This window comes from Misgurnus anguillicaudatus, chromosome 25, assembly GCF_027580225.2.
Source record: "Misgurnus anguillicaudatus chromosome 25, ASM2758022v2, whole genome shotgun sequence".
NCBI classification, from domain to species: Eukaryota; Metazoa; Chordata; class Actinopteri; order Cypriniformes; family Cobitidae; genus Misgurnus; species Misgurnus anguillicaudatus.
The window spans coordinates 18,306,186-18,326,789 of record NC_073361.2 but is presented as its reverse complement, the minus strand read 5'-3'; the positions used below and the strand labels follow the sequence as shown (position 1 = coordinate 18,326,789).

General features: G+C 37.0%; 1 protein-coding gene and 1 long non-coding RNA gene across 3 annotated transcripts; both read left to right on the top strand.

Moving 5' to 3' along the window:
- The first annotated feature begins 1,481 nt into the window (after window positions 1–1,481).
- LOC141362177 (uncharacterized) lies at window positions 1,482–3,127 on the top strand. The gene is made up of 3 exons (XR_012368185.1): window positions 1,482–1,642; window positions 1,781–1,838; window positions 2,462–3,127. It is a non-coding gene; the product is annotated as an uncharacterized lncRNA (long non-coding RNA).
- Window positions 3,128–4,566: 1,439 nt separating this feature from the next.
- cul1b (cullin 1b) lies at window positions 4,567–20,597 on the top strand. 2 transcript variants are annotated; one of them, XM_055181830.2, is made up of 23 exons: window positions 4,646–4,724; window positions 5,357–5,388; window positions 7,752–8,085; window positions 10,949–11,123; window positions 11,433–11,600; window positions 12,125–12,175; window positions 12,291–12,381; window positions 13,524–13,687; window positions 14,029–14,191; window positions 14,278–14,408; window positions 14,911–15,018; window positions 15,110–15,216; window positions 16,522–16,570; window positions 16,775–16,906; window positions 17,011–17,128; window positions 17,279–17,355; window positions 17,490–17,621; window positions 17,745–17,837; window positions 18,409–18,456; window positions 18,536–18,618; window positions 18,743–18,848; window positions 19,776–19,889; window positions 20,023–20,597. In XM_055181830.2, the coding sequence occupies exons 3-23, from the start codon at window positions 7,946–7,948 to the stop codon at window positions 20,101–20,103; spliced, it is 2,331 nt and encodes a 776-aa protein (XP_055037805.2). In that variant the 5' UTR covers window positions 4,646–4,724; window positions 5,357–5,388; window positions 7,752–7,945; the 3' UTR covers window positions 20,104–20,597. The 2 variants fall into 2 exon arrangements, with proteins under 2 accessions (XP_055037804.2, XP_055037805.2); XM_055181829.2 differs by lacking the exon at window positions 5,357–5,388 and having other exon boundaries at window positions 4,567–4,724.
- Window positions 20,598–20,604: the final 7 nt, after the last annotated feature.

The following is a 20,604-nucleotide window of genomic DNA, read 5'->3' as shown; positions in this document are numbered from 1 at the left end:
GAATATTAAAAATGTTTTATGGATCTGTAAAGAAAATGTTGTATTAGAAAGTTTCCTTGTGGTGGAGACAGAAAAAAAGCATTGATGAATTGTCATACCATCCTTTCCATTTACCTTTATCAATATTATTTTATGTAAAAGTTGAGTTTATATTTTGTTTTTAATAATTAGAAGTCTCTTCTAATCTTTTGGCTCTCTCTCATATGGCACATGTATAGGCCTTTTATTAATTGTAAATACCAGTTTTTGAGCACAACAATTCAAGAAAAGTTCTGACATTTGTATTATTTATGAGTAAATATAAGAGTGATAAGTGTAAACCGAATATTTACTCTTCAGTATCTATGATTGCATTCTTCTTGTGTATTAAACGTATTCTTTTAACAGCAGCATGACCACTGTATGTGAACTTACTGTACATACTGTACTTTAAACAATATCACAATTGTATTTACTCTTGGGGGCATATTTTTTACCTTTTGTTATGATGTCGACAAAGTCAGGAATGAATAGTACAATACTTTTTATATATTTAGAGCAACACAGTTCTTAACTGGCTGTTTAACGTTAAATATTTGTACTAACCACTTTTCATCCATCTCATTATTGTGTGAGGCCTAATTGCAAAATAAAAGAATTTCTCATCAATGTGGCTATTCTTATGGGAAGGGAATAAAAAGTACCTATTAAATGCTTTTTCGCGTAGTTTTTATTTTAACTCATCTAGCCTACAATACAGTACAGATTTTTGTACATTGTTTGTCATTATTTTAAATTGTCCTGTAAGCATTTACTAACAGTGTTACCTAGCTCAGTTTATTGTTCACAATTTTGTTGACAATACTGTGTAAAACAGTGACCTTATTTCTTAAAATGTTTTCAAATTGCATCACTGGAATGAACACTGTAAGGTTTTTAATCGATTTACAACTCAATATTGCCACTTAGTGGTGAATAGTTGCAACAACATGCAGGATTCCTACCTGACACCTGTCAAAAAAATGCTTAGTAACGATATGGCTAATTGAAATATATTTATACCACAATATGTTTAAATACTCGATTCTGATTGGCTGGAAGGTGTTCAGTAAAACCATTTAATGCACAGGTAGTTCCAGTCAGTTTGATTACATGTAAGGGATAATCCACGGCTAACCATGCATTAATTACAAATAATAAATAAATTAAAAATTGTAGTCTTTTTTGTCACATTTTAGGCTAACGAATTACTTTACTGGATGACTGAGCATACACAATCGTAGAAACCTAAATATATAGGAAAGAGTTTTATTAGTTATGTCTGCTAAATGCATTCATTTACGAGTGGGGTAAGTTATGCTAAAGTTTTCTCATCATAATGTTTTGTGATTAAAAGATTTACATGCGTTTTATATTTATTTATTTATTTGTTGATCAATCTTGATCATTCTGAAATCCAATCAGATTCCTTTTGAACAACTGGGGCCAGAGAGGAGTCTTATCAGAGAAGAGAGCAAATTTTTCTGTATTTATCTATGGGTGAACACAAGGGGTCGCTGTTTCTCTCTGAGCTGTGACGTATGATGACGCTGTTCCACGACGTCAGCTACAGCGGCATCACGGGGCCTTGACTCTTACAGCAGGACGTTACATACACATACCGGTAAGATATAAACATTTTTACATGCGTGTTAGCAGGTCAGTCTGGGGAAAGACGTGTATCTTAAATATATTGTCAATTTGTCGATTTAAAGTCATTTTTGCGCTGTTACAAACGACTTACTGAAAATGTGGTTGGCAGATTCTGGAAGGTGTATGTGTGCTGCACACCCACATCAATTCAGCTGTCTCAAGAACTGGTGAGCAAACCAAACAGCACTTTTGGACCATTCCTGAAATGATGCCTCTCCCCTGTGATGCTCAAATATCTTCTTTTAGTCAGTGGACCTCAAGCTTTTGACATCAAGCCCACCACATTGTCCATAATGATATTTGAAGGACCCCACTCAAAAATTCAAGGCAATAAAATGTCATACAGCTTGGCATAACTAGAAAGATTTATATTTGTTATGACTTATGAGACTTTTTTGTTCTTTAAGCTTTAAAAGTGTTTAGTTTAGTTTAGTATTTAATATTGAAGTCATTGTAAGGCCCCTTGGAAGATTATTTAGGTACCAGGGTCCTGGTTAAGAAACACTTGTTTATATCTAGAGCTTTTCACACTTGAAATAGTTGACCCCGGGTTATTCAAAACACCAGGTAAACAAAATCCTGGGTTATCTGTTTCATGTTTCACATTGCTCATACTTTACCAGGGGTTAAAGCCCTTATGCATCCCATGTTTTTTAAAATGTGTTCATACTTAAAAATTTTAAATATCATTGAATGGAACTTTAACCCAGATTTAGTCTAATATTACAGACAATCTGTGAGTGAACAAATAGGATTCCTAACCTAATTTTGTGTTGTTGTTTTTTAACAGGGCTATCATCAAGTGGTGTAATGTTTAAAAATGTATTTTCGTTAAATTAGCTAGAGAATATTGATCTCAGCAGTGCTTAGAATAAACCTGGTTTTGTTCCTTACCTTTAAAACCAGCTCAAAGTTGCCAGCACAAAGTTTTAGAAAAATGCCACGGTCAAAGGATATTCCAGAAGATGTCAAAGAAAGGGTTATTTCTTACCACCAGTCGGGGAAGGGTTACAAAACCATTTCAAAGACTATGGGACTTCACCTCTCCACCGTCAGATCTATAATCTCTAAATGGAAAACTTTTGGAACAGTGATGACTCTACCCAGGAGTGGTCGACCTCCCAAAATTTCTCCAAAGGTACAATGTAAAATCATCCAGGAAGTCTCAAAAAACCCTGAAATAACACTGAAAGAACTGCAGGCTTCTCTTGCTTTGACTAAAGTTCACGTTCATGAGTCCACCATCAGAAGGAGACTCTACCAAATTAGACATCTTGGAAGCGTATTAAAGCAAGAACAACTGAAGAAGAATAAAAGAAATGGTATTCTCTTGAAAAAGCTTCAGGATGACTCCCAACTGTGCGAGAAGAACATTAAGACAGAAGTGGCCGAAGTGGAAGTTTCTCTATAATATGTGACCTTTCATGTCGAGTGTAAACAAAATAGACAAACAATATTGCAGATTTTTTTTTTCATTAAAAATATATAATATTTGTGTAAAATAAGATTTTTGATACATAATATTTCAAAATCAAATAAATAAATGTATATTAAAACATGCCTATCAAATGTTTGTCATGGTGTTTGCGTAATTTATGTGATGTTCTAGTACATTTTACATTTTAGTACAATCACTTTAACTGGGTGATTGCAGAGTTGGAACTTAAAATATTTAAAAGAAAAGTATAAATGGTAAAGATGCACTGTGAAAGCTGATGCTTTTATACGGGGTAAATTGGTTAACATATGCCACCACCTATTTAATCTGAATAATTGAGTGCATGTTATTTTTATTGAGTGTAAGTGTAGTGTAGTAGTCACCTGACCATATATGTATGACGTGTATAGGCTGAATAAAATGTCCTTCATTTGTGCTACTGTGGGGTGCTTATAGGCTATTAATAATTTGGGGTGTAACGATATTTCGCGATACACACTGTAATACCTGTCCGATATCTATTCTGAATCACAAGGACGATATAATGCACTATTTATTCACGTCCATATCAATCTAAAATCACGGTTGAGTCGTTTATAACATGCATTTAGAAAAAGCAACACTGGTCAAATATGATCACTATAAATGTTTAATTATTATCATGAAAATACATGCACATTTTTCAAGAACTGCGATTTTCCTGGAGCTTCCTGTGTAATGGTACTTCTTCTGCGGAGCATATTGAGTTTCTGCATGAGAGCGCCATCTGGCGTTTGGATGTAACGACATTTCACCATAATTCATTGAGAAGCATAACAAGCAGAATCGTACGATGTATCGAATAACAAATAAACATATAGATATAAAAAGAAATATTCGGATTGTAAAGGTTATTAGTTTTAAGAGTAATGGACAATATAACAAATAAAATTAATAAAAGAAAATGAATAATATATAGAAAAATATAATATGTGCCTAAGTCTGGGTTAATACAGTGCAACATTGACAGTTTAGAACAAAATAAAGAAATATAAATATATGTAGACAATATGTGCTATATTAGGACTCTTGGTTGATACGCCCTGCTGAAAAAAATGAAATAAAACCATTACAGACTGTAGTGTGTTTTGGGCCATATTCCATTAAAACCAATACATAGAACCAATACATACCATTAGAGACCAACAAAGACCAATATAGTGTAGTGTGTTTTGGGCCATATTCCATTAGAACCAATAAAATTCCCAATAAAACCAATATTATTTCTGTGATGGTGTCTATTGGTTTTTTTAGCAGGGCAGTGTGAACACTGGCACTAGAATAAAAAAGTAATAAAGTATATAAGAGCAAAATATAACGTGTGCTAGATAAGTACTCTTGATTTGATACAAGTGTGTGTGTGTGTGTTTGGTTAATACAGTGTGTACTTTACAGTGTACAGTGGAGAACTTTACAGGCTGTGTTTATGTGTGAACACTAGGGGTCGCTGTATCTCTCTGTGCTGTGGCGTATGACGCTTCTTTGATTCTAATACGGAATTCCCACTAATCTCACTCAGTCAGATACCGACAGCACAGGCCCACAACTCACACAGCTCGACACCACAAACACACAGGTAAGATCGCATACCGTTAAATAACTGTCAACATCTTTACATTGTGAGGACATATAACCTGACGGAGATATCTGTACAACTAGCGAGAGGGAAACGTTCAAACGTTGTTGTGCTATTACAAATTGAATAGGTGGCCATTTTACACGAATACGTCCAAACCTTCGCCTTAAAAAAAGAATAGTTGGATTATATTTGTTATTTGTATATTTTTTAGTTCACTTGTGGGTGTTTACGTCGTGTGTTAGCGTTCCAGCGGTCAGTTTACTAGAGACAAGAATCTAGCCAGCAGCTAGCTAGCATTGCTAATATTGATACTGTTGTGAAATATATTGTGAGCCTTCACTTTAACATACTGTGAGTCTTAGCTTGTTTTATTTACTAGTGTTTTTGTGTGACCATGCTAGTTACTTGTGGTAAAGTTGGTTCATAAAAAAGGAGAAGCAAAGCTTACGTAGAGATAAACGTTAAATGCTGAATTACAGAACAGTCAGGATGTGGCCTCATATATTAGAAACATCTACACGTATAAGTTAAAGATATTATACACATTGACATAAAAATAAACCTAGTGAGCATCCTACCTACCTACCTACGCAATTTGTTTAAATGTGTCTTTCATCCATACTGTCTAGGTTTGGAAAGTCCTATCGAGACACAGACAGAAGTGAGTCAGATTTGGTTTTATTTAGACGTTCACGTATCACGTGCCTTTATTATACATATTATTATGTGGTAAGTATAAAAAAAGGTTTCCTAGAAAATGCCCTGTGCTTTTTTAGCAAGTAAATCATCCTCAGATGTATACTTGAATTGTTTTGATTAAAATGGATGGTTACACCAGTATATTCATGAGAAAATAACATTTAGTGTACAGTTCAGTAAATATAATACCGGATTGCTTGGCATCCTCTTGAGGCAATGGCATTCAATAGCATTTGTTGTGTATGAGTCATTGCCTTGCTTTTTCCACCCCACAGTGAGGATCATTTAATGTAAATATGATCCTGTTTTAGCTTTAGTGACCTTATTTTTGTCTTGCCAAGCCGGAAACACGTTACTGTTTTATCAAGCTTCCTATCTGTAGTGTAAATAGAAACCTTTTAAACATAAATGCTTTAGATTTCAATGCATGTCACGTATATGTTAAGGTAGGAGTCGTCCCTGCATCCTTTGAACTTTTTTTTACCCCTCTTACAGCAACAGCACTGTACGAGCAATAAACACTGTAAACGGTGTTTATTATGAAATTTTGGCATTGCTCTTCTCATGTAATGGAAGTATCACCCGAATAAATATAGGCTATTAGGTCAGGGAGTCTAGCCTTGCTTCAGCTGGACTAATGAGATTAAATTTGACCAGGCTAAGGGAGTGTGATGTGTTTTCCCACAGTGTTCAAATGAGACACTTACGTTTAATATTTGGCAGGACCCTCATAACCTCAATATTTTGAAGTCAGTAGGCTATTAAGCCAGTATTACTATTAAGAGCTGTGCCACTACATTAGACTGAATGATTTCTTTTAATGGTTGCAGATCTGTGCTGTGTCTGTTTGTGTATGTCTATAGGGGGGTTAAATGAATGAATGTTAAAAATCAGCGTCCTCTTTAGTAGTCGTTTCTCATACATGTGACAGGGCTCCAGACTAACCTTTTTCACTAGGAGCACAGTGGTCCCTAACTGGAAATTTTAGGGGCGCAACCAGAAAATTTAGGGGCACACACTGTAAATCAACATGATAACTAAATATTCACATTTCTTCTAATTTCCACTTTTTTTCTAATAAATACTTTAATGATAGATGCAGAAAGTACAATGTACTGTTTCAAATTCAGTGTAACATCACAAAAAAAAGGTCAAATTTACTTGTCGTGCAAGTGCGACTGGATGTAAAATTCAGTGGCACACTCTCAAAATTTGGTGGCAGTCTGGAGCCCTGAATTGTGACAATGTAAGTTGGGCTGATCCTAAAGATGTTACGCGCCTGCACTTGTTTATTTTCATTGCTATAAAACCTCTCATGCAGTGATCGAGCAGGGTTGGGTCCTTGCCAAATATGGGACTTTGATTTTTCTTGCGTGTCTTGATTTGCATTACACTGAACAAAGAAAATGCTATAGTTTGGTTTCATTTGTTGGTCCTAGCATTTAATGTAACGGGTATATGGGTGTTTCATGTGTCTGTGAGTTTAAGACTAAAAAGCTTAACTTAAACACATCTGAGCGGTGAACATTAACTTAGTGGTAGTCTGGTCCTCTGCAGTGACTGTATAATAGCTCACCTATCATTGTCTAGTATTTGTTGTAGAGTCAGCGCTTGTAAACAAGAAGGACGAATGTGGGAAATGCTATTAATAGTCCAGCTAAACCCAATCCTGCTGGTCACATGCGCCGATAAACTTCGGTCACTCTTGAGTCTCACATGAGGACATCTTGAACATCACAACACGTAAACAATGCAAAATTCATATTCTTAGGGTTCACAACGTGTTAGACTAAAAATAATCCTGACTCGATGTTTGTGACTACACATGAGCTTCGATATGACACAGCTTCCCTGCGCCAGCTGTACTTCTTGTACATCTTGTGTTTACCTTTAAATGGTACATCACATGCATAGCTTGTCATTATTCAGTCATAATTTGTATATAGGCCGATAAATATTCATATTAATTTCACAATGAAAAACTCCCAGACCGCGGACATCTTGTCTTTGCGCTAGACTAGCATACTCTCAAGCCCGCAACATGTGTCATCTTCGTGCTATGTCACAGAAAGCACCAATCAAAACTCCACATGGCCAGCAATGAGCAAGTGAAGTGGTTCAACAAACCAAAATAATCCATAATTTATCGGCTTTCATTTATCGTCCTAATTTAGCTATCAGACCGATAACCGATAATATTAAAAATAAGCAGTTATCGGCCAATAACGATATGTCGGCCGATATATCGTGCATCCCTAGTGTACAACATACAATTTCAACAACTTTCATTAAAGCTTTATTTTTTGCTCTCTCGCTCTCTCACAGATACCCTGCTGAAGCGGTTAGGCGGCGCAGTAACCGTAGATCAACCTGCAGCATCTGTGAAGTGGAGCGGTACTGATCCCCAAAACTGATCCTCTCTGAATGCCGTCCAGCATGGTGGACTACATGTGAAGCAGCAGCATTCTGAAGAGAAACCAAAAGGATTTACCTGACAGAATCAGACCAGCACAGAGACAATGTCATCCATCAGAACCCAGAACACCCATGGGCTCAAACAGATTGGGCTGGACCAGATCTGGGATGACCTGAGATCAGGAATACAGCAGGTCTATACACGCCAGAGCATGGCCAAGGCACGCTACATGGAACTCTACACGTATCCTATCAGGCATCACAGGATGAATGGGGATTAATGGGGAGCTGATGTGGGCAACACAGTAAAAGTCTTTGTCATGTTAGGTGTAGCATTGTGTGACTTAAGATGGAAGTGTAGTCTTGTTTTTATGCATACACAACTGTACGCGCACCGCCAGATTTTTTGAAACCGTGCGTACATTGTACGGGTATGCGCCTACAGGAGAATGTAGTTTGTAGCCACGGAAATGCGTTGTATGTCTGTGCACGAGTCAAATAAACTATACTTTGTAAGGCTGTGCATTCAACCAACCGTAGGTGTACGTTCACATACATGTGAAAAAACAGACTATACTCAAGGTTTTAGGCTACACTAAAAAACTAAAACTTTTTACCTTGGCAGGTTTTTTTCATGAACACGAAAGATACGCAATTACTTTGATCAAAAAAAAAAAGGTTAAAAATGCTGTATTATGCGGCCGGGCCAGTAGATGGCGATGTTACTTTCTAAAGAAACACTACACATCTGCTCACATATGCATTCTTTTACAGCACGATAAATATAAACAATGCAAGTTGGTAAGCATTGAGTAGTTTTGTTTATACAAACAGTGTGAGGTAGGTTTATTACTACAAGTGAGTGACCCTGGACTATAAAGCGGCAACATTTTGTAAACTTTCTTGAAGAATTGTTAAAGGATTAGTCCATTTTCTTAAAAAAAATTCAAATAATTTACTCACCACCATGTTATCCAGAATGTTGGTGTCTTTCTTTGTTCATTCAAGAAGAAATTATGTTTTTTGAGGAAAACATTCCGGGATTTTTCTCGTTTTTATGGACTTTGATGGACCCCAACACTTAACACTTTTGTTGTAGTTTAAAATTGCAGTTTCAAAGGACTCTAAATGATCTCAAACAAGGCATAAGGGTCTTGTCTAGTGAAACGACTGTCATTTTTGGCAAGAAAAATATGCACTTTTGAACCACAACTTCTCTTCTTCCTTCGGCTGTGTGGTGAGCCGGCGCGGCCTCATGTAATGACGTGGAAAGGTCACGTTTTACATATATGAAGCGCACATTTGCGGACCATTTTAAACAATAATCTGACACAAAGACATTAATTATTATCATTCAACACACAACAACTTCGGAATGGTCCTCTTTCTCAACACTTGTAAACACTGAGGCGTAGTTTCGCATACGTCATCCGTGACCTCTTGACGTGATGACATTACGTGAGGTCGCGCTGGCTCGTCACATGACCGGAGATAGACGAGAAGTTGTGGTTTAAAAGTGCATATGTTTTATTTTTCTTGCCAAAAATGACAATCGTTATGCTAGATAAGACCCTTATGCCTCGTTTGGGATAATTTAGAGTCCTTTGAAACTGCAATTTTAAACTGCTTTAAAACTGTTAAGTGTTGGGGTCCATTAAAGTCCATGAAAATGAGAAAAATTCTGGAATGCTTTCCTCAAAAAATATAATTTCTTCTCGACTGAACAAAGAAAGACATCAACATTTTGGATGACATGGTGGTGAGAAAATTATCTGGATTTTTTTTAAGAAAATGGACTAATCCTTTAATAAACTTAGCACCTTGAACAGCACAAAGACCTGTAGGTTGCCATTGTTTTTTGGATACACTCGCACATGCCTATAGACTGAATTCAATTTGGGCATTTTTGAACTTTCAACAGAAAAACACGGTGAATATATATATGAATTGTGTGGCAAGTGGATGAAGATGAGTTAGAAGGAAGCTAATGTTTGTATGTGATACAATATATATGAATTACCCAAAATTCACAAATAGTTTTCAACTTGAAAATTTGTTCAAAAATTCTCAGGCTTTGCAAACATAATCATGACTCCGTTGATGTGTAAAAGAACAGCCAAAATGCATAAAAACTTTCCCAGTTTCAATTTAGATCATTGTCGTATAAACAGTCTTACATATTTTTCTCGCAACATAAGATTTTGCCTTATAGTTTAAACCAATTAAAATATTCAGTTGCCGTTTGAGACATGTTTTGTGTAGCATTTGTTGAATGAGCACTTTTTGTGTTTAAGTGCTGGTGGTTCAAACAGCTGCTGAAGGGTTTATCTGAGGGTCGTGTTGAATTTGATAATTTTCAGTCACGTGACCCACAAACGTTTTGTGTCTGGGAAGTGAAATCTCACAAGGGCCCCCCCATTATAATTATTGTGTAGTCTATTTGTATTTCACCCACTAATGCGGCATCAAACGGAGGATTGTAGTTAAGTTTCATGTTTTATTTGTTTGTGCATGGCCCTGTAAACCCTCATGCAGCTTTCTGCTGTTTCTGCAGGTTCAGTTAGTGGTGTTGAAAAACAGAGAGTCTCAGCACATCATGTTACGGTACTGCGTATTACAACATACTGGAGCTCACAGTTGTGTTAAAGGTGTAATATTGTACCTGGTTCTCTAACATCCACAAGAGGAAATTATTTTAAAGGTGCCGTAAAGTGTAAAATTGGATTTACCTAGGCATATACACATACCTAAAAATCCAATGATTTTATTTGTCAGACAGACCATAGAAACATGTCAGAGATCTGAAATGCATTTTTTTTTTTTTGAAGAGCTCTTTTGTGTCTGATTTGCATTCATCCTAGCATCCCCAGCAAACTTCTTTTAGGGTTAGGGTTTCCATAAAAGTGCTTGCTTTTCAGATTAGATCTTGATGTGTATGAGAAGCACTCACAGAAGTCAGCCATACTTTAATACAGCTACAGTAATAAAACCATTGCCATTAAAAAGCATCATCATTATGGTATACATGAAAAAGTATGTTGAACATGTGTTGTTTGTAATGTACATCATATTTATCACATCTCAATGACTTTAACTAACTGTTAAAGACATGTGTATAACTACTGTACCAGCGTGCATCAATCCAACCCGATCAGGGGTGGCATCCCCCCTTCGAAACCCTCCAAAAAAACTACAGCACCTGGGGGCGCTCAATTTGTTGGGCTTGAACTCTACAAAAGACTGAAAGAGTTTCTGAGAAACTACCTAACAAATCTTCTCAAGGTAATGAACCTTTTAGTAAGAAAGCATGCAATATCGACGACTAAATTGGTGAAGTTTTGCATGTTTGTTGACTTATTTGAATTTAGGGATATCTGAAACAGAGTTTATTTCTCCAATCCAAACAGTATACAGTATAACTTTTGTTATTAAAAAAATACAATAAACCGTATAGATTTATAACATGGATTGCTTTGTTTTTGTGCAAGGTGCTTTGATTTTGACTCACTAGAATAAAGAGCAGTGTGAGTTCTTGTCACTTCTCCAGACATCTCCCACACTTTCTCTCTTCCATCTGTCTGTGTCTGGCAGGATGGAGAGGACCTGATGGATGAGAGCGTCCTGAAGTTTTACACGCAGCAGTGGGAGGACTATCGCTTCTCCAGTAAAGTGTTAAACGGGATTTGCGCTTACCTCAACAGACACTGGGTGCGCCGAGAGTGCGATGAGGGACGCAAAGGAATTTATGAAATCTACTCGGTAGGAGAAAATGCACACGCCCCTGCCTGAGTCATGGGTTCCTGTTTTGTTTTCCACATATTGTGTTCAGAGGAGTTGGATGGATGATTGTACTATATTATAATTCATTGCTAGTTTTCCTTTGAAGGATAGATCTTATATTTTTATCATCATGTATTCATTTCTTAAATTTGTAAATGAAACTGTATGTGACCCTGTTTGTGAAATCCAGGCTAAAGTCTCATAATCTAATAAGCAGATTTTGAGAATCAAAGTTTGATTTCACACTGATTTCAGTGTTTGACATCATGTCTTACTCAGTCAATATTAAAGATATCAAGGTTTTTTTTCACAGAATGTCCTTTACATTATGCAGGAATCAGGATGATTTTATGTAAAAAGTAAATCACAAAAAATGATTTTAGCTGGGTTTTCCCAGGCAGAGTCACATTTATGTAGCCTATAACTGAATAATGCCTCTTATTTTATTTTTTTTATTAATTTTGTTAATCTGCAGTCATGCTAAATATGTGTCCTCTTCACAGCTTGCATTGGTCACTTGGAGAGAGTGTTTATTTAGACCACTAAACAAGCAGGTCAGTCGTCTGTCTATTAGCAATTTGTAATAATGCAACTGTAAATTTTAAGTGTCATCAATTTTCGCACAAAATTTAGTTGAGGCTGCCCTTTATATTTCTTCTCTTTGTATAGGTAACAAATGCTGTGTTAAAACTCATCGAGAAGGAAAGACATGGAGAGACTATCAACACCAGACTCGTCAGTGGAGTAGTGCAGTCCTATGGTGAGAACACCATTACGTCCATATGTGACCATGAACCACAAAACCAGTCATAAGGGTCACATTTTGAAAATTGAGATTTATACATCTGAATAAATATGCTTTCCACTGATGTTTGGGATAGGATCATATTTGGCTGAGATGCAACTATTTATAAATTGCCTTAAAAGTTGTCCAAAGAAGTCCTTAGCAACACATTACTAAAAATAAATACATTTTTGATATATTTACAAAATATCTCTGCACTGTAAAAAAGAAAAGTTGGTTAGTTAAAAAAAAGTTAAGTTACCTGGTGGTCTTAATTCAGTTTCTTCAAAATATTTTTATAATATTAAAAAATATTAAATGACAGTTTTTACTTAACCTAATATTTTAAGTTGAATTAACTCAGATTTTAATGCAACCAGGTATATTACTGTTTTAAGTTAAACCAACAAATTTGACAGATGCAAGATTTGTTGGCTATTGCTACAAATATACATGTTCTACTTATGACTGGTTTTGTAGTCCAAGGTCAGATATTTTATCTATACTGCCATCTTCAGTTTATTCAGCGGCCATAATAGTTTAAAGGAAAACACCACTGTTTTTCAATATTTTACTATGTTCTTACCTCAACTTAGACAAATTAATACATACCTATCTTTTTTCAATGCGTGCACTTCATCTTTGCACAGCGCGTTGTGAATGTGCTCCCATTTAGCCTAGCCCCAGTCATTCCTTAGGATCCAAACAGGGAGGAAATGTTCTCTTTTTTATCCGCTTAAAAATCGCCACGTTTTATTTTGTGCCACCATACTTGTGTAACTACTTATGTAACAGTCTTTAAATATGGAAAACATGGAAGCGTTCGGTGGCTTCTAAATTCATCCCTGTTTGGATCCCAAGGAATAAATGGGTCTAGGCTAAATGCTAACACATTCACGACGCGCTTTACAAAGATTAAGTGCATGCGTTGAAAAAAGATACGTATGTATTAATTCGTCTAAGTTGAGGTAAGAACACAGTAAAATATAAAAAAAACTGTGGTGTTTTCCTTTAAGGATGAGATGTTATTCTCCAAAAACATTTGGCTCAGGTTGGTAACATAAACTTAGTGGATAGTTTTAAAAGAATTACATTGTGATTTGTTTGATGTTTTTCAGTCGAGTTGGGTTTGAATGAGGATGATGCGTTTGTGAAGGGCCCGACATTATCAGTGTACAAGGAGTACTTTGAGACACAGTTTTTGGCTGACACTGAGCGCTTTTATACAAGAGAAAGCACAGAGTTCCTCCAACAAAACCCTGTTACTGAATACATGAAAAAGGTAAAGCTGATTCAAGACTTAACAATGTTTAAATATTTTTTTCTGTGTATAATTATTATTAATAATAATAAATTGGACATTGTAAATAAATAGTTTTCTGTCATTTAGTTATTATCAGTATCCCAAGGTCTTAAGCAAGACTTGTTTAATACTGTATCTCTGTATCACTGGTAAACGCCTGATCACTTGAGGCTTATTGTATAATTTTAGGAATTGTAGTGTTTAACTTCTTTTTTAAATTGTGCCACCACGTTCCCCATTGGCACTGCTGTAGTTAAAAATGGCAAAAAAATAACTCACTTTGAAGCAGCGTTGAAGTTTTATATTTTATGTATGTGCAGGCAGAGGCACGGTTACTGGAGGAGCAGCGGCGGGTGCAGGTTTATCTCCATGAGAGCACACAAGACGAGCTGGCTCGCAAATGTGAGCAGGTCCTCATTGAGAAACACCTGGAGATCTTCCACACAGAGTTCCAGAACCTGCTAGATGCCGATAAAAATGAAGGTTTGAGAATGAAGTGTTATTTAGGTTAATTTATAAACAGGCACAATTAATTTTATACAGAGTTTACACGTGCTTTATAATTACAGATCTTGGACGGATGTACAACCTTGTTTCCCGGATCACAGACGGGTTGGGAGAGCTGAAGAAACTCTTGGAGTCGCACATTCATAATCAAGGATTGGCTGCTATTGAGAAATGTGGAGATTCAGCTCTCAATGTAAGCCATGATGTTATAACATAAAGCTAGAGTGAGATTGGGTCTGAAGGGCTTATACTTGTTGCTCACACATTTTAATGCTGATGGGAGTACTTAAAACTTAACCTCTTCTGCTATGTCTATGTAAAAATAATTGGCAGAAAATTTTGATTTGCCCTGTCCTGACAATGTGCCAGACAAGTTAATGAAATCAGGTTATAAACATCACCTGCCACTGCTATTGCTGAAGAACATGATATTATAAATTCAGCAAATTACAGACTTAAATAATTGGCAACACAGTAGAGTTTTACAGTTTTTGCTTTTTTTGGGGACCCCTTTGAACCTTCTGCGGGGACCCCTAGTAGTTCCCGGACCACAGTTGGAAAACCCCTGACTTGGCTCATATATAAACCATTTTAAAGATATATTTGGTTTGTTTTTCTGGTAACTTCTCTCTCTTCAGTTCCTGTAACCTCTCAAACTTAAATACACATCTTTAATGGCACTACTTGTTTTCTAGGATCCCAAAATGTATGTGCAAACAATCCTGGATGTGCACAAGAAATACAATGCTCTCGTCATGTCTGCGTTCAATAACGACGCCGGGTTCGTGGCAGCGCTCGATAAGGTTCGTGGTCCACTGTATATTAATTTTTAAAATTGTAATTAAAATTATAGCTGTGGTGTGACTTTCACACCAGAATATGTGCTTTTATCAGGCCTGTGGAAGATTCATTAACAATAATGCGGTAACAAGGATGGCGCAGTCCTCCAGCAAATCCCCAGAGCTTCTGGCCAGATACTGTGACTCTTTATTGAAGAAAAGGTACATATTATCATCTACAGTCCAAAGCTAACTGAATATAGGAGGCTGCTAGGTTACCTTTATGTCAGATTAGAAGTGAAGGCATTAAAGGAATAGTCTACTCATTTTCAATATTAAAATATGTTATTACCTTAACTAAGAATTGTTGATACATCCCTCTGTCATCTGTGTGAGTGCACGTAAGTGCTGGAGCCCAAACACATCAACGTTTTTCCTATTTAAGACGAGTAGTTATACGAGCAAGTTTGGTGGTACAAAATAAAACGTAGCGCTTTTCTAAGCGGATTTAAAAGAGGAACTATATTTTATGGCGTAATAGCACTTTTGGGAGTACTTCGACTCGCCTGAAAAGTCCGCTCCCCTTCTCCCTCTCATAATGGGAGAGGGAGGGTGTTACTGTGCCGAGTCGAAGTACTCCCAAAAGTGCTATTACGCCATAAAATATAGTTCCTCTTTTAAATCCGCTTAGAAACCGCTTAGAAGAACATTTGATTTTTATCTTTTTGGAATCCATTCAGCTGATCTCTGGGTCTGGCGGTAGCACTTTTAGCATAGCTTAGCATAATCCATTGGGTCTGATTGGACCATTGGCATCGCGCTGAAGAATGGCCAAAGAGTTTTGATATTTTTCCTATTTCAAACTTTACTCTTCTTTAGTTACATTGTGTACTAAGACTGACAGAAAATTAAAAGTTGCGATTCTCTAGGCCGATATGGCTAGGAACTATCCTCTCATTCTGGCGTAATAATCAAAGACTTTGCTGCCGTAACATGGCTGTAGCAGGCGCAATGATATTATGCAGTGCCCAAAAGTAGTCCCCTGCTATTGAAAGTTACTAAGGGGACTATTTTGGCTGCTGCGTAATATCATTGCGCCTTCTGCAGCCATGTTACGGCAGCAAAGTCTTCGATTATTACGCCAGAATGAGAGTATAGTTCCTAGACAAAATCGCAACTTTTATTTTCTGTCGGTCTTGGTACACAAAAGAGTCAAGTTTTAAATAGGAAAAATATCGAAACTCTTTAGTTACTTTTTTAGCGCGATGCTAATGGTCTAATAAGATTCAATGGATTATGCTAAGCTATGCTAAAAGTGGTACTGCCAGACCCGGAGATCGGCTGAATGGATTCCAAAACGGTAAAAATCAAATGTTTAACTTTAGGGGAGCTGGAAATGAGCATATTTTCAAAAAGAATTGTCCCTTTAAGACTGCATTAGACAGGTCATAGTTGTAAAAAGATGGACTTTTGTTATTTGTTGTTGTTTACATGCTAACGTATTAACTGGGTGTATGTTTTATTCAGTTCGAAGAATCCAGAGGAAGCTGAGCTGGAGGACACTCTCAACCAAGTGGTGAGTCTCTCTCCTTCACCAAAGGAGTATCCACGCATACATTTGCGTTCATTCAAAGAGCATTTGATTAAACACATGCCATGAAATGTGAATTGTGTAACTGTGAGCAATATTAATACTCCAGTGAGCAATAAGGTAGTGTGCCGTCCAAACATTTACAACATACTAATAACTGAAAGTAAATCTTTGTTTATCATTCATCAGATGGTGGTTTTCAAGTATATTGAGGACAAAGACGTGTTTCAGAAGTTTTATGCCAAGATGCTGGCCAAAAGACTGGTGCACCAGAACAGTGCCAGCGATGATGCAGAGGCCAGCATGATCTCTAAACTGAAGGTCTGTGTGCTTGTTTGATGCGGATGACTCATTTAATAAATACTGCTTGCTTTAACATTCTTGTGGATATTCAATGCAACTTTTTTGGATGGTGTTCTGTACAGCAAGCATGTGGATTTGAGTACACATCCAAACTACAGCGCATGTTTCAGGACATTGGTGTCAGCAAAGACTTGAACGAGCAATTCAAAAAGCACCTCTCCAACTCCGAGCCACTGGACTGTAAGCGTTCAACCTGTGCATTTTATTCTCATTATTTGTTATTTAAGGGATAATGTATAGATGTTATCGCAGAAATAACAATTGTTGTTGAGCTGTGTGTAATAATATATTATACATGTGGTCATTCTATTTATTGTTTTACTCTCGCAGTGGATTTCTGCATCCAGGTTCTGAGCTCTGGCTCATGGCCGTTCCAGCAGTCCTGCACGTTTGCTTTACCATCCGAGGTGAGACTCTCAGACGCTTGACCCTGTAATTTTCAGAGCGTTTCACACCCGTGGAAGAGCTGAGAATAAAGTGTGATTACACATCCTGTTCGTCGCCCTTGATTATAGTTTATGAACGTCTTTGTTTTTCACAGTTGGAACGGAGCTACCAAAGATTCACGGCTTTCTATGGAAGCAGACACAGTGGGCGCAAGTTAACGTGGCTTTATCACCTCTCCAAAGGAGAGCTGGTTACCAACTGCTTCAAAAACAGATACACTCTGCAGGTTTGTTTAATGCATACACGGTTGTTACACAACATGTAATATGACCTACTGGACTCATTAAGAAGAAGGTTGTAAGATCAGCTGGCTGGTGTGTCACAATGTGTTTGTTGCGTGTCCCCACAGGCCTCAACCTTCCAGATGGCCATTCTGCTACAGTTCAACACAGAGAACAGCTACTCCGTCCAGCAACTGGCAGACAGCACACAGATTAAAATAGTGAGCCATAATATAATCTCTGTCTCCTTTTATGCATGCTGATGTTTCCTTTTAAAATATTAAGGGGGGGCATATCATGAAAAGAAGACTTTTTTCATGTTTAAGTGCTATAATTGGGTCCCCAGTGCTTCTATCAACCTAGAAAATGTGTTAAAGATCAACCTAGTAACTTAGTTTTGGTAAACCATTCTCTGCAAGCATGTGAAAAAATAGCTCATTGAAATTTGGCTCCCCTTGTGATGTCAGAAGGGGATAAGACTGCCCCTTAATCTCCACTATCCAACCACAACAATGCCATTTAGTGCAGAGATAAGCTCATTTGCATTTTAGATGACACACCCAAAACTGCATATTTTTGCTCACACCTACAAAGTGGCAATTTTAACATATAATATAATAAATTATCTATATGATATTTTGAGCTAGAACTTTACGTACTGTGAGGACACCAAAGATGTATTTGACATCTTAAAAAAGTCTTGTGAAATGTCCCCTTTAAGTTATTGTGTCAACCGCCATTTGGATGGTACATTTAAAACACTATTTGGCAAAAAATATTTTTTTTTCTCAGGATATTTTGGTTCAGGTTTTGCAAATCCTACTCAAATCAAAGTTGTTGGTAAGTTTTTGCAACTGCTTTAATAAAATTTTGATGTGACCGTCTATACTTCTCTAATTGTAATTCTTTTGCATTGCAGGTCTTGGAGGACGAAAACGCAAACGTAGATGAAATGGACTTCAAACCTGATACATTAATCAGACTTTTCTTGGGCTATAAGAAGTAAATGGCTACCCTTCTGATTCATGATTTATTTTTTATTGGTATTTTGGATCAGTGTTAAATACAGTACAAGCATGTAGCATCTTGATCAGTTGGACCTCTGCACTGTTGTGTGTGTCTCTAGTAAGAAGTTGCGAGTAAATATCAATGTGCCAATGAAGACCGAGCAAAAACAAGAGCAAGAGACGACGCATAAGAATATCGAAGAAGACCGGAAGCTCCTTATTCAGGTATTACGCTATCAATTCGTAATGTTAAACATGTTGGTTTTTAAAGAGCTCGGATGAAAAACTTTCAAGGTGCGGTGGCATAATTTCTTGTTAAGGGGACACTTCACTTTTTTTGAAGGTAGGCTCGTTTTCCAGCTCCCCTGGAGTTGAACATTTGATTTTTGCTGTTTTGGAATCCATTCAGCTGATCTCTGGGTCTGGCGGTGCCACTTTTGGCATGGCTTGGCACAGTCCATTGAATCTGATTGGACCATTAGCACCACGCTAAAAAATAACCAGAGTTTCGATATTTTATTATATAACGCAGTGCCCGAAAATAGTCCCCTGCTATTAAAAGTTACTTTCCGTCAGTGCGTAATATTATTGCTCCTGCTGCAGCCATGTTACGGCAGCAAAGTCCTTGATTATTACGCCAGAATGAGAGTATAGTACCTAGACATATCTGCTTAGAAAATCGCAACTTTTAATTTTCCATCGGTCTTAGTACACGATGTAACTACAGAAGAGTCAAGTTTTAATTAGGAAAAAATCCAAACTTTTTGGTTATTTTTGGCGCGATGCTAATGGTCGGGTCGGATTCAGTGGATTGTGCTGGGCTATGCTAGGAATGGTAGCGCCAGTGGATCAGCTGAATGGATTCCAAAGCGGTAAAGGGTCAAGTGTTTAACTCTATGGGAGCTGGAAAATGAGCATATTTTCAAAAAAAGTGGAGTGTCCCTTTAAAATATAATTTTTTTCCATAATGGATTCTGCCTAAAACCCAATATTTCTGAATGGCAGGTTTAAGCGTATTTGAACGTTTTTAATAAACGTGTTGAGAGCATTCAGTTACAATCATAATCTCATTTTTGACAGAGGTGGCGTTTAGCCGCTTTTTCATCCGAACTCTTAATTTCTTTCAATTTTGTGTTTTCCTCTCGTGTGCAGGCAGCTATTGTGAGAATCATGAAGATGAGGAAGATGTTGAAGCACCAGCAGCTTTTGGCAGAAGTGCTGAACCAACTTTCTTCACGTTTCAAACCTCGTGTCCCCGTCATCAAGGTAACCGGACAGTAGCGGCTTTTAAATACATTTAGTTAATACAGCAGCTGAGCTTGCTCACACTGTAGTCATAATCGCTGCATTGTACCTAACAATGAGCCACAGTTATATTTTGTACTAATTTTTCTTTCAGAAATGCATCGACATTTTGATAGAGAAGGAATATCTGGAACGTGTTGATGGGGAAAAGGACACCTACAGCTACTTGGCTTAGAAATCTTCTGTAAAGTTTGGTCTCTTAAAATCATTCCTGATATGAGGAATATCTACAGAGGACACAGACTTAAGATCTGAAGTCATTGCTGGCACATTGGACAGTGCTACACTGGACTATACCCTTTAAAACCAGACTGCTAAAGCGGCCAGTCTTTGTCTTTAAGCTGCTCAGGATTGCCATTTACTTTTTAATGTGTAAATAAACGGACATTAAACTATACTCATAGTGGGACCCAGATACAGGGTTGCATGCTGTTGCCTATCGTGAAAAATAAAACCGCCGATTAATTTAATTGTAATAAATTGAAAGGACTTGGAAACACGACTGCTTTTCAAAAAGGCTGTCGGATGCAGATGCAAATACATAAAATGACACTTTTCAGCAGCACTCTTGAGTATAATCATGTCTGACTGGTTGTTACTTGCCACGAGAACGCCATTTGTATAGTGCGGTTCATTTTATAAATATCATGAATAAACCATTTTCTTTAAGCCTTTT